Raw genomic sequence first — 14750 nt, 5'->3', positions numbered from 1 at the left:
GGAGGAGGAGGAGGAGGAGGAGGAAGAGGAAGGAGGGAGAGGAGGAGGAGGAGGAGGGAGGGAGGGAAGAGGAGGAGGAGGAGGAGGAGTTGACTCCAACACTTACTCAGTTGCAGACCCAATGATTTCTTTCTTCAGGGCTCATTTAAATTCCTTCAGTGGTTCACCAGATATTTTACTAACAGACAAGCAGAAAACATCGTAAAGATAAGACGCCTCCAGCAGCTCGTGTCTGCGGTCCTTATCGTTCGCTCGTGTGACGCTTCCAGATCAGAGACGTTCGATTATTCAGACAAAAAAACAACGAGCGAACTTCCTGTGGTTGTTCAGAAAGTGAAACATGAAGCCTGCCGAACTCTTTCAGCTGTTAAAACCTCTGTTACAGTTTAAACAAGCTGAACAGAAGCTAAAATTAGCAAAACAAATGTTAAAACGAGCCGAACACAAGCTAAAAGCAGCAGGACAGTAGCTAAAATTAGTAAAACAAATTGTCAGCTGACAAAACAATACCTACAAGTGGAAAAGGGCACTAAAAGCTAAAAGTGGTAGAACAGTTACTAAAATGATCAAAACATGCTAAAAATAAAAGCTGTAAAACATCCTGAAGCTTAAATTATCTAAACTGTAGCTAAAAGAAGCAGAACAGTAGCTAAAGGCTAAAATTAGTAAATGATAACTAAATGCTGAAAAAAATCACAAGTTTTCAAAGAGAACAATGTTTCTGAAGGAAGTGAAGATCTTGAAATATTTCTGTGGGAAATTTAATTTAAATAAAGTTAAATATTCTGAAAAGTAAATTACAAAAGTCAGCGCTCTTTTCTCAGTCAAGCTTTTTGATATTTGAAGTTAAAATGGTACAAAGGAAATAAAAAACATGAAAACAGAATAAAAAAAACTGAGAGGAAATTAAACTAAAGGGTTGAATGTAAAGTGTTTCCTCCACAAAACAGAAAGTACATTTATTTTTAATGAACCTGTACTAAGCTATAAATATTCTTTTAAATGTGGCTCACAGACGCCTACAGATCAAATGTCGTTCTGTCAGAAACAGTAAAAAAACTTCATGTTCATCCGTTGTTTATCGTCTCCTGCAGACATGTTGGTGGAAAAAACTTCAGACTTGAGCAATCGTTCACCTCCAGCGCCTCAAACTGGAAACAGTACGGTTTTATTTATTAAAACCTGTGGTTTTATTTATGAAATCCTATAGTTTTATTTATTGAATCCTATGGCTTCATTTATTAAACCGTACGGTTTTATTTATTAAAACTTGTGGTTTTATTTTTTAGATCCTAATGTTTTATGTATTAAACCATACGGTTGTATTTAATAAATCCTATGGTTTTATTTATTAAATCCTATAGTTTTATTTATGAAATCCTATGGTTTTATTTTGTAGATCCTATGGTTTTATTTATTAAAACCGTACGATTTTATTTATTAAATCCTATGGTTTCATGTATGGTTTTATGTTTTTATCAACCCTTTTTCTGCTTGGTTTCTCGTCACCAGGCACTGAGAGCAACCGGCTGAGCGTCCACAGCTCGTACAGCTGCAGCAGCGGGACCGAACCCGAGTTCGAGGTGAGTCCGAGATGGTTTCAGTTCCTGGATTAAAGAATTAATGAATGCATATCGCCCGCCACCTTCCATAGCAGTGCTGAGCTGAGGTCATCTTGTGTTTAGAAGTGATGAGTTGGAACCGATTTGTTAAATCTTTAAAACAGCATTATGCATGATTTCACACAAGATCAGGAGATCTGTTTCGGATGACTCTCAGCTACTACTCCACCAAATCTTAGTTAAACATCTGTAAAACTGACTGAGTTGTAGCCATTTTTGTGTTGGCTGTGTCAGCCATCTTGAATCAGTTTGACTCCAGACATTAATCAGTCGTAAGTGTTCATCTAATGAAAGCTTCATTAAAATCCATCCAGTGGTTCAAGAGATATTTTGCTAACAAACGAACAAACCAACACTTTCAGCAGCAGGAGATAAATCTGGTGGGTTAAACCTGGTTCAGGTGTGAGTGGAGTTTTATTTTCTGCTTTTATTTTGAAACTTTAAAATGACCCTTTTCTTTTTTATACAGGATGTGGTGGAGAGTCTCCCTCCTCCCCCACGACCTCCTCGGCCGTCCGACGCCGCTCCCCTGGTTCCTCCTCCCAGGATTCCTCCCCGGATCCCTGAAAGGTGGGTCCGAGCGCCGGCTCACGGTTTCCCCGGCGCCTCGAGTCAGAAAGCGTCAGAGCGAGTAAAGAGGAAGCCGTCGCCCGTCAGTGAGCGCACAGCTGCGAGCTGAGGAGGAAGCGTGAGAAAGTGGGACGGGCGGGGACGAAAACGCTCCGAGAGCCTAAAAATATCCTCCGGACTCGGTTCTGAGAAGACTCGAAGCGAAAGCTGAGCTGTGGTCTGATCGGAGGTCGCTTCTCTAAACGCTGAAGCTTTTTGCTTCCTGTCAGGATTAGAAAAAAGGCCGCTGTGGTTTTCAACCTGCGGCTCTGGGGCCATGTGGGGCTCTTCAGCTCCTCCTTCTCACTTAGATCGAAAATAACCTAAATTTGTATAACTTTCATATTTAAATCAACACAAAGAAATGGCACTTTTCTTAGTTTACCGCAGGTCCTGCGACGTGCAACAGCACAAGATGGCTGCCTGTGGGAAGTATTTTTACTGCTCGTAGTATGAAGTATAAATACTTTCTGTACTTTCAGCTCAGGGTTCTTTTTAATCTGCAGCCATTAAAGGTCAATTTCTCTGCATCTGTTTGCTCGAGATTTAACAGATAATTAACAATCCACCAAAATAATCAACCTTTGTGAAAATTTTAGACTAAAGTAGTTTAAAAGGATGATTCATTTAAAGTGTAAAAATATTAACTTATAATATTTTTACTACAGTGTTTGTCTTTGGGACCTCAAGGTTTTTCATTTAATATTGTAGAAAAAAAAATAACAAAATCTGTTTCTGCCAAACCCTGACCCATCTCAGAGCCGAATAATAATAATAATAATAATAAACAAATGTTCTTGAAAATGATTTTTATGGAAATTATTTTGGTATTTTTGTTTGACTAAAAAAGCAAAAAGGCCAGCCTTTAAAGTGTTAAAAACTCTCAATTAATCTTTTATATGAATATTTAAGACTGAAGTAGTTTTAAAATTTGTTTAAAAAATGATCAATAAATAATAATTTTTACTGGAAATTTTAGGAAGTGTTTGGATTTTAAAGGAGCTGCTAAGGTTTAAAACTTAAAGCTTTATTTATTTAATTTGTGTCAGATATGAGGGTTTAAACAGGATTTTAAAACAAGAAAGTTGGATTTTCTTGTTTATAAAAAATATTTTTCTTCACTTTATTTCACAGAGCAACAAACTGTTTTAAATGTATAAAGAAGTAAAAATGTCTCTGCTGTAAATTTTGTGTCTCAAGTTAAACTTTATTTAGGAAAGAAGGTTAAACATTTAGGAAAAATGATTTTAATTAAAGGTAAACAATGTAAACAAATTATCTTTTATTACGTCTTTCCAACAAATGTTTCTCACAAAAATCCTCCTCGTGTTTAAATCGTTGTAAGAAAAGCAGGAAAAGGACGAAGATGATCAGATGAGCCGAACGCGGCGCTTTGAGCTTTAATTCTTACGAAATGAGATCTTATCTCGATGGTGAAACGGCATGATGACATTTAATTTCTACAGAAACGTCACAAGGAGTTTGTCTTTGTGATTAAAATAAACACAAAAACTGCAGAACGGGAACGGATGTTACTGTACCGTACTGTAATACTTTTACCGTACGCTAATATTTTTACTGCATATGTAAAAATCTTCCCGTACTGTACGGTAAATGTATTACTTTAACGTTTGGTAAATATATTACCGTACGGTAAATATATCACAGTACAGTAATATACTTACTGTGTATTTAAAGTAATACATTTACTGTACCGTACGGTAATATTTTTACTGTACATGTAAAAATATTACCGTACATGTAAAAATATTACCGAATGGTAAAAATATTATTGTATGGTAATATTTACCGTACGGTAATATATTTACTAAATGTTAAAGTAATACATTCACCATACAGCACTGTAATATTTTTACACATGCAGTAAACACATTACCATACTGTAAAAAATTTACTGTACAGTAATTTAATAATATATATACATAAATATATATATAATATAGTATTATACTTCTACTCTTTAGGTTCAGTTTTTTGAGCAGAAAATGTCTCAAAACAACGAGAAACTTTTATTTCTACCAACAGGAAGAGATGCCGGTGGAACGAAGACAACAATATCAATGTTTTGATGTCAAATTTGTTTTCGTACCGAACAAAGTTGTGGGAGTAAATAAAGGTTCTTTACAAAAGATTTCAAAGTTTTAGATAATTTAACAGAGTGATGTCGTCAAACTCTGAGTTCAGCATTTTTTGGTGAAATCAGTAAAATCGGTTCAATAACTCGGAACCCGAAACATCAACAGTCCTCTGAGAGTAACGTCTCGTGTTTCCTGCAGGGTTCCGGAGGTGATACATGAGCGCTACATTTCCTGCCCGACTCGAGCGCTTCCTCTGAGACCCTCCCACCGACAGACAGACTCCGCCCCTCCGCCACCGCGCCGCCTGCGGTGACAACCCGCCTAAAACGTTCTCCGCCCCTCTGTCGCCGCGCCGAAGCTTCTTGAACTGTAAACAGACGTTTATCGTCAGCTGGAGGAAAACTTTGTTTTTTATCGCTTCGTTTTTCTGTTGCAGCGAATCCTGAAGTTTGGATCCAATCTGTTTGTTTCTCCTGAAAGATTTAAGAACAAATAATAGTAATAATAATAATTATTATTATTATTATCATTATCATCATCAGGTCAAAACGTCTTTCTGTAAACTTCTTTTTCTGTCAGATAGTTTATAATTATTTTCTTTCAAATTTAAATGTTGTTTGTTTTTTTGTTTTTTTATTCTTATAGAATCCCGGATTTTACTTGTTGTGCTTTAGATTCATAAAACACCAAATAAAAGAGAAAAAAATATTAGAAATTTATGAAAAATAAAAAATTAACTGACTTTATTTATTTGCCCATTAACCTGTTAAACATCTTCTTTCAGCATTTCAACAAATCCTCAAATAAAAGAAAAATAAACGTTTTATATTTCTGCTGTTTTCTCTCATTTCTGCTGTAAACTGAAACTGTTGGTCCTTTTATTTTAATTTTATTTTGTTTACTTTGTACATTATTGTCTTCAGGCAGGACTTCAGTTTATCTCCTTTTTAGACCTGAAAATCAACATCATCATCTCGGTTCGTCAGATTGTGCTATGATTATATGATACAATAGCCTGCCATAACAGTTTATTTTATTTTTTGTGTTGTATTAATAAATGTAAGAACAGCCTTCCATAAACCAGAGTTTCAGGTTTTGGCAGTGGAGTGTGCTAATATTATGTTACAGCGGCTTGCTATATTTAATGTTTTTCTGTTTTTTTCTAGTGAGTACTATGAATAAATGTATGACCAGCCTTCCATCTGGGGTTTCAGGTGGTTTCTCAGGGTGTGGTATAATTATATGTCCCACCGGCCTGCCGTACTGGGGAGCTGCTGCAGCGTCTCCGCAGCCGCCGGTGGAGAACAGCAGCAGCAGCAGCAGCAGCAGCAGCAGGTCCACATGATCCGGTTCTTCACAGCTCGGTGAGATCAGCTGAGAGCCCAAAGCTGGATCACCGACACAGACAGGTAGGAGTTCATGTTTTCATCTGACTTCCGTCCTCTCCTGAAGCTGCTACCAGCTGATATTCAGCCGCTAACCGCTGCGGAACTTCAGCTGTTTAGTTTTTATTTCAGTTCAGAAGCATCGAGTCTCTGCGGTTTGACTCGGAGGCTTCATGGACCGGTGTCAGTTCTGCTGCAGCAGGGACCGGTCCGTTCTGAGGACATGTGTCCTGAAGAGTCGGGTCGGTCCCGGGTTCTGATGGGATTCCCACTCTGCGGCAGGAGGAGACAACATGTTTGGACATTTTGGAGACAGCAGGAATAATGTTGACTCAAGGAGGACATGAATGTTTACCTGGCAGCACGTGAGCGCCTGCTGCAGGTTTTAACCTTTGACCTGAACAAAAACTAAATTATTGGCTTCAGGGCAGTTTTAGAGCTTCTGTTGTAAACAGTATCTTACCTGTTGTAGATGTCAGTGAGTTAAATTCTGACAGGACTGATGAGCTAACGGCTAGTCCGACCAAAGTGGAAACAACTCCAATCTCTGAAGTCTTTACATGAAACGTTTTTTTTACCTTCAGCTCTGAGGTTATCTGTACAAACAAACAGCAGCAGCAGCAGCTAGCTTTAGCACTTCTGGTGCAGCAGGAGGTTTGAGACGGCAGCAAAGAGAAGACGAACCGCTGGAGACTAATCAACAATCTGTCTCCAATCGGTCTCCAAACTGTCTCCAATTGGTCTCCAAACTGTCTCCAATCAGTTTCCAATCTGTCTCCAAATGTTTGTGGGAGTTCTCAGTTTCCTCAGTGAGTTTTGAACATGTTCAAAAATATTTGTGTCAAATTTTCTGTCAGAATAACGTCGAGCAGAACGGGTCTCAAAGTCCTCTCAGTTTAGTTTCTTATGTTGACTCCAGCAGTTCTCCTTGAGACAGAGAACATGGTTCTGTTTTACAGATCCTGAGCCAAGATGGTGGTAGTAGCTGAGAGTCCTCCTCAGCACTGCAGGAAGCTGAGTTCTGCTGAGTGAAAGATTAGATCCGGAACCACAGGAAGTTCTGTTCTGTTCCAGCCAGCAGCTTGGGTCCGGGTCCAGGATCCGGGCCGGTCGGGTTGAAACCAGCACCTCACTTAATATTTGATGAAGCTCCTTTAGAGTCACGTTTCACTGCTGGAAGGCTTCTCATTCCTTAAAGGAATGCTTGTCGCCCGCCGCTGTTTGTGGCAGCGCTTCAAACTAAGAACATCCCATAATAAGAGAAATCATTCTGTGCTCAGAATGACTCTCAACTACTACCACACCGAGTGTTAGCTCAGTATCTGTGAAACTCACCGAGTCGCAGATATTTCTGTTTTACCTGCCTGTCTGTCTGCCATTTTCATGTTAATCCAGATTATAATCCAGATTTTATTATGTTATTGAAGCTGTTCTTGGTGGAGCTTTGACTCTCTGACTGCTTCTAGTTTTAATGTCAGTTGGCTGTGGCGGCCATCTTGAATTGGTCGACACCAAACGTCAGTCAGTTGTAGACGTTTAAACAGTTTTTCATAAAAGGATTTTCATTGTGATATTTTGCTAACAGACACTGAGACGAGGGCTCCCTGGTGGTTCCACTTGGTGTTAGGTTTTTTCAGCGTTCTGTCTCCGCGGAGACCGGCGTTCTGCCTGCTCAGGTTCTGTTGGGTTCTTGCTGCTTCGGGTCAGACCCCACGCTTCAGGCCGACACCAGGTTTCTGTTTTCACTCCAGGTGCTTAGCAACACGCACACTTCCTGCCCGTTGTTTGCTCTTCCATCACTTCCTGTTGGCTGAGGTGTTGCTCTTTCAAGGTTTATGTCACAAAGACCCCCCACCTCCACCTCCACCTCCACCCCGCTCCACCTGTCCGTCGGAGCTGCAGGTAAACATGGATTCACGTTCCGCTGATGGATTTCACCGGAAGCCTCTGACGGCGCCGCTCTCCCCTCCACGTGTTCGATGTCATCAACAGGCAGCTTTTCTGAGCAGAGCTGAGCGACACGGACATAAACATTTATCTCCATATTTACTGCGAAAACAATCAAATCACATTTATTTATGCAGCACATTAAAAACCAACTGCAGGTAGCAGAACGTAAAATATTAGGAAAATAAGAACAAAGATCAGAGAGCATAAAAACAAACCAAAAATAAATACAAATTAAATTTGGTCAAACAAAACAGTTTCTCCGGCTCTAAATCTATCGCTGCTTCAAAAACTAAAAGTTGTGGTAGTAGCTGAGAGTCATCTTCTATAAACACTTTAAACATTTAGGTTCAAATACAGAAACTTGAAACTAAACATTAAAATAAACTTAAAGGTGCTCATTGCAAGGATTGATATGAAACATATCAAAGGTTGAAATGCGGGTCCACACTCAATGTAAACAAAGGGCTGGACTGAATCAAACTTACATCAGGATGGTGTAGGTAAACAAATATGTTGGGATCAGACAAGTGAATAATCTGGGAGACGTTTAGGTGGGATTATAAGAGTTAATCTGCTGCTGAACAAATAAGAAAACAGAAGAAGAAAAATCAGACCAAACTGCTTCAACCTTCCTGCTGCCTTTGGGTCAAAATGACCAGAATTTCATATATTTTTCGTCATTTTGACCCAATCAGGAGGGTTAAATCAGTAGGTTTACTTCCTGACCTGTTCTCAGGAGTAAACAAACAGCAGGTAGTCAACATCTGGCCAAGGACACATTAACCATCGATGTGACATTTGGTTTCTTACGTTTTGAGTCCATTTTTATTGTTCTTTAATATTTGATCGATGGATCTAACCCGAACAAAGCCAGTTAATCACTGAGAGGCTGAAGGACGGTTCAGATCCGGCTGCAGCGCCTCGTTACGTAACACCGTTTGACTTCTGCTTTGTCAACAAACGGCAGAGAGAGGAGAAGCTGACCGTCTGTGTGCTCGGATCCCACCAAACAGCTCCTAACATGGTTGGAACGGGCCAAGGTTTGATCCCTCCTAACGGAGAGGAGCCGACCCCCCCCGACTCGCTTCCATAAACAGCCTCCATGTTGGACAGCAGCCGGGGATTCTACACATTCCTGAGCCGGAGCTGCTGGAGGTTTATTTCAAACAACTGCAGCCTAAAAGGAAATGTATGTAAGTTCAACACAGAGCCGAACTTCAGCTGCGTGGAAACGCTTCCAAAGTCTTTAAATGCATTTAAAATAAATGGAATCATTAGTTTTACTCAACATGTGTGACAAAAACTGTGAAAATATAGATTTTTGCCGTATTTGAGATGTGAGTTCTTAAAACCCATCTACTGATCCCAGTCCCTAAAAGAGCAAATAATCTACCAGGTCTTCAGAAATAATCCTTTTCATTTCTTTGGAGATTGACCAGTTTTTCTCTGCTGTAGTGTTGGGAAATCCCTTCATATAATAAGACTGGAACTCCTGATGGCATCCCTCCAGGCCGATAAAAATCAACTTTTCAAACCTCTCATAAACAAAACCAGCTTGTTGGCAGGAGATGAATCACCAAATCTCAACAAACTTTGAAGCATTTTAAAGTTTTTGAGGTGGAGAATTTCTAAATAAAATTGTGTTGCCAACCCAGGTCATGTTTGGAGTTGGCTTCTCAAAGTTTTTTAATTATTTATATTCAAAGTATTTTCAGTTTTATTGTAGTTATGGGACGTATGGAGTTGTTGGTTGGTCTTAAGTTTCAGTATTTATACTTCGTGTTGTGAATGATGCTCAGCTACTACCACACAGCTGAGTAGCTTTGGCGGCCATCTTGATCATGGTTCATGAGATCATTTGCTAACAAACAAACACCCACCTACACACACACACACACACACACCACCACCAACGACTCCTAACAGATCGCACAAAATCTTTGTATAATAAGCCAAATAGTTCCTAAATGAGACCAGGACCAGATCCTTCATGAGACCAGGACCAGATCCTCCATGACACCATAACCAGATCCTAAATGAGACCAGGACCAGATCCTTCATGAGACCAGGACCAGATCCTTCATGAGACCAGGACCACGACCAGATCCTTCATGTGACCAGGACCAGATCCTTCATGGGACCACGACCAGATCCTTCATGGGACCAGGACCAGATCCTTCAGACACAAAACTCTTCGCTGAAGTGAGGAGATTAACCTGATCAGGGCTGAAAATGGCCGCCTGGATGAAACTGTTATAAAAGCGTGAGGACCGGGCTGCTGATAACACGTCTGCTGGACTTTTCGAGGCAGAGTGAGAAGAAGGCTGGCAGCTGACGGTTCATAACGAGGTGATGCAGCCTCACACCAAGAGCTCCAGGCTGAGCTCCAAGAGTCAAGAGGTTTAAAAAAAGGAGGACAAACAATTTAATAAACATGGTGGTGTTTCAGGGAGTTCACTGCGCTGACCGCTGAGATACAGTAAACAGGTTAAAAATACATTTTAGTTTTTTTCTTGTCTGTTTAAGGAGCTCAGCTGGTTTGGAAACAGGTCTTTAGTTGAGCAGCGAGTCAGTCTGTTGTATGAGAAGCAGCAGAAAGCATTTCCTCCTCTCTGCTGGATGTTCTGACTCCAACGAGGATCGGAGGATCTGAGCGAGTTCCCTAATATAACTCTGAGCGCCTGTCAGGACCGCTCGGTAATTGAGTCCAAGCACATGGAAGCTAAATGTGAATCCAAACAGTGATGCGATAATCCGGTAATTTTAAGTGCTTTGAAGGGGTCCTCATGTGAAACGAGCGCGCCTCGGGACTCCAGAGAGTCTCCAGCTGTCTGTTTCAAAAACCAAATACAGGAACCAAAAGAACCGGAGGCAGCTGGAAAAAAAAACTGATGCAGCTACAAAATCCAGAACAGCTAAAAGTCAATAAATACATAAAAATAAATTGAGGCGGCTCAAACAGAACAAGCAGAAACAGAGGGAGCCAAACTAAATTGAAAACAGCCTAAAAAGAACCGGAAACAACTAAACTAACAAACAGAAGCATAAAACAGAAACAGCCCTGAATCAGATGAAGATAAAAAACCTGAAGAAGCTTGAACAAATTTGGAGACAGCTCAAAAAGAACCGGAATCAGCTCAAAAAGTACCGGAGGCAGCTCAAAAAAGTACCGGAGACAGCTCAAAAAAGTACCGAAGGCAACTCAAAGAACTACCGGAGACAGCTCAAAAAAGTACCAGAGGCAGCTCAAAAATGTACAGGAGACAGCTCAAAAAACGTACCGGAAGCAGCTCAAAAAAGTACAAGAGGCAGCTCAAAAAACTACCGGAAGCAGCTCAAAAAACTACCGGAGGCTGCTCAAAAGACCTGGAATCAGCTTAAAAAGAACTGGAAGCAGCTAAAAAAAAAAAAGGGAAACAACTAAAAACAAACAAACAAAATCATAAAACAGAAGCATGTCTAACTGAACCAGATGAAGATAGAAAACCTGAAGCAGCTTGAGCAAAATTGGAGGCAGCTCAAAAATGACCGGAATCAGCTCAAAAACAACCGGATGTAGCTCAGTTATATACTCAGTTCTGCCTTTCATGCCAGATTTATAAACTGAGATAATCTTATGATGAAAATTGAAGGAGTTATTTTATTAACCTGAAAAATATCATAAAATGGGCTTTTGTTATGCTAACCGTTAGCCTAGCCTGTATAAAGTTGCCTTTTCCTCCATGCTCTGGGACTGATGTCATGTCTGATGAGGTACTAACTATTTATAACTATTTGACAGAACATCACTTAAAAATAACCAAACTATCCCTTTAACTATTGGAGTCAGTCTTGTTGGTCTGTTAGCAAAATATCTCATGAACCAGTGAATGGGTTTTAAAAAGTAACTCAGAAAGTGATCATTGAATTTACAATTACATCTAATTAACCTCTGGAGTCAAAGCAATTCAAGATGGTTGCAGCAGCTAATTAATTTAGCAAACACAGAAATGGCTATAATTCAATTGTTTTTACAGATATTGTGATAAAATTTGGTGTGGTAGTCGCTGAGAGTCTGACTGATCACATGACGATGTAATCATACATTAACATGTTGTTGCGCAGTTAAACCTCCTGGATGAGAAGTGAATTATTCTCCTTCAGCTGATCCTCTCTTCAAGGTGAGGAGGATTTTATACGAGTTGTTGAGTAGGTGCTACATTCCCAGGTGGCATGTGGTGACAGGTCCTTCTGGACCCGCCTGCAGTCACAAACAGAGCCCTAAATAGTGAGGGGTCAAGGTCGGTGCCGTGTGGACCAGACCAGACCCTCAGAGCTCAGTCAAAACCCTCACAGGCGTCCAGAGGGACCGGATGTTTTCCGACTGAGAACGTTCGATCATCCAGCAGGTAATGACTGTGCGTTCTGTCTGTTAGATGTTCTGTAGGAGGTTCATAAATCTGCTGGCGGTTCAGAGGCAGCAGCAGAAGCTGAGGAAGGTTTTCACTCACTTCAGGTAGTGTTTATTAAGCTCCCAAACGTTTGTTTTTTCTCACAACTGAACAGTTTGATTACAGTCCGGAGTCTCCAGCAGCTTCCTGAGTTCGACGTTCAGCAGCTTTATGGGCTCTTCGGCAGATCCAGTCTTCTTCTCCTGATTGATGGATGTTTTCTGCTCCGTCTCTTCCTAAAAAGGCCTGTGTGATCCCTGCTCCCATGTGTTTACGCAGCAAATACAACCTGGCATCATGTTTTTATCTAACGTTTGGGAGCAGATCAAACCTGATCCCGGCTAGCCTGTCGGGGTTCATGTCAGGCCACAGCGGAGGAATGACGATTAATGGATTCATCGCCTCTCCGGGCTGCTGGGAGGCAGGAAGTCGGTTAATTTTATGAGAGCGAGGAAGAATAAATACACGTCTTCTGAAGCTCAGGGACGCCTCAGAATGGAGGCTGAAGGTTTCTCCTTTCTGTCCCCCTGAGTCTTGTTTGGAATCGCTCCCATTTTCCCCTCATCCCGTCAGCGCAGCGTTCCAGCTGGAACGCCGGCCCTCGGCTTGTTCTGCAGCTCGGCATGTTTACGGCTTCAGTGAACGGACTCGGTTCCACACAAACAGAACACGGTGCGGAACCAGAGGAACTGCAGTCACTGCTAAAATACAGGCTGAACGCCGAGAGCTGAAAAGGCTGCTGAAACTCGGAGAAGAAGCCGAAACTGAGTTGTTAGAGCTAAACAAAGCAGAACACAAGCTAAAAGTTAAAAGAAGCTAAATCCTAGCTGATAGACAAGATTAGCAAAACACTAGCTAACTGCTAAAAGGAGCAAAAAATGAGCAAAAAAAATAAAATAGCAAAAAGCTAAAAGTAGTAAGGGTTAGCTAAAAACTAGTAGCTAACTAGAAGCTAAAAGTAGCAGAATGGTAGCTAAAAGAGCAAATCGCTAACTAGAAGCTAAAGTAGTAATAAACTAGCTAGAAGCTAAATATAGCAAAAGGTTAGCTAAAGACTAATGGCTAACTAGAAGCTAAAAGTAGCTTGCAGTTATAGAGGACATGGAGTGAGGACAGAGGACACAGAAGACAGAGTTCAATGGAGGAGACCCCTGAAAAGAGAACAGCTGAAAGAAGAAGAAGCTAAAAGTAGCAACAGGTTGGCTAAAAACACTAAGAAGCAGAAGAAGATAAAAACAGATCCGGGAGCTGACGCAGGTTTTCAGAGAGAACCATGTTTCTGAAGAAACTGAAGAGATCTGTTTGTATTTCTATAGGGAAAAATATTTATAAATAATTAAAAGTTAAATATTTATAAAAGTTTAAAAGCTACAAAAACCAAAAGTCACAGCAGCTGAATGAGTTGGATAAAAACCGTTTTAATGTTGGAACAGGATTCACAAACAGAAAAACCTTAAAATAAACGGTTTTAATTTATAAATAAGCTTTAACTGCTGGTGTTTGTGTGTTTGTGTGTGTGTGTGTGTGTGTGTGTGTGTGTGTGTGTGTGTGGTCCGGTTTCTCAGTGTTGTAAAAGAAAACGTCTCTTAAATCAGCTTGACGGGCCGAGCAGAAGCCGGGATTGTTTCTCCGCTCCTGTCTGGTGGCCTTGGTGCTGCATTAATGCAGCTCACATTAGCATTCGGCTGTTCTGCCCAGAACCGCTATTCTCTGGTCCTTAAAGGGGAACGCATGCAGGTTTGACTGCAGAACTGGACCAGTTCTTCTCTGTGACTTGTTTCAGTAACAAGTTCATAAAAACAAACGTCTGTTGTCGCTCTGAATGTTTCCAGGAACTGAAGGGACAGAAATCGTAGCTGAAACTTGGCTTGTTTTGTAGCTGAGTGTCAACAGGAAGTCACAGAGTGGCATTCAGGCCAGATATCCATGAATGAATGTAGGGAAATAAAATTAAATGAATAAAACAGGAATTGTCCCGAGTTCAGTGAAGTCAAACCCAGGAAACAGTACGAATCTTCTCCCTGATTTGGGTTTCAGAATGAAAAACATCAATAATTACGCTGTTATGCTCCTTTTTTTAAGATAATTTTAGCATTTATGTGCAGCTGCTGCCTGGAGCTGATTTCTCTGAGCTGTTTTTCCATCATTCAGTCCTGATGTGTCTGAAATCCAGATGTTTCTGTGCTCCTCCTGCAGGGCTCTCCAGCAGAGGGCAGCACATCGTCGCCCAGTAAGTCCCAATCCTGCAGTTCTTTACGTTTCTTATGAGATTAACTGAGTCGTTGTGTGTTTGTTCAGGATTAAAGGGACATAAATAAGTTTTACTCTGTTATGTGAACTCTTCTTTGTCTTCTTGTGTTAAATCAGAACCTCGAGCTGTGAGCGCCGTCAGGATCACGCCGTTAAAAACCATGAAAGGCTCTCCGGAGATGATTCCCTCCCCAGGTCAGCTGCATCCATTCTTTTTTTTATGACTTGAACTTTATTGATTTTCCAACAGAAACATACACTGAGTCCACAGTTAGCATATTACAATTACACTGAGTCCACAGTTAGCATATTACAATTTAGCATCAGCTTAACCAATGTTTGGTCCTCGTGGATTTCAGGCCAATACAGTTAACATAAATTACTTGAACAACAACAACAACAAAA

General features: G+C 40.6%; 1 protein-coding gene and 1 long non-coding RNA gene across 5 annotated transcripts in view; both read left to right on the top strand.

Moving 5' to 3' along the window:
- pik3ap1 (phosphoinositide-3-kinase adaptor protein 1) overlaps positions 1 to 5153 on the top strand; it is a 36972-nt gene extending 31819 nt beyond the window's left edge. For all 3 annotated transcript variants that reach the window (XM_017424217.3, XM_017424218.3, XM_037973604.1), the window contains 3 exons: positions 1513 to 1583; positions 2092 to 2192; positions 4529 to 5153. In XM_017424217.3, the coding sequence (XP_017279706.1) occupies positions 1513 to 1583; positions 2092 to 2192; positions 4529 to 4643 (287 nt within the window). In that variant the 3' untranslated portion in view covers positions 4644 to 5153. The remainder of the gene's footprint in view (positions 1 to 1512; positions 1584 to 2091; positions 2193 to 4528) is intronic.
- A 606-nt stretch (positions 5154 to 5759) lies between these two features.
- On the top strand, positions 5760 to 14750 carry LOC108240631. 2 transcript variants are annotated; one of them, XR_005232658.1, is made up of 3 exons: positions 5760 to 12160; positions 14292 to 14325; positions 14463 to 14750. It is a non-coding gene; the product is annotated as an uncharacterized LOC108240631 (long non-coding RNA). The 2 variants fall into 2 exon arrangements; XR_001808781.3 differs by lacking the exon at positions 5760 to 12160 and having other exon boundaries at positions 13217 to 14325.

This window comes from Kryptolebias marmoratus, linkage group LG22, assembly GCF_001649575.2.
Source record: "Kryptolebias marmoratus isolate JLee-2015 linkage group LG22, ASM164957v2, whole genome shotgun sequence".
NCBI classification, from domain to species: Eukaryota; Metazoa; Chordata; class Actinopteri; order Cyprinodontiformes; family Rivulidae; genus Kryptolebias; species Kryptolebias marmoratus.
This window is presented reverse-complemented; position numbering and strand designations above follow the sequence as displayed.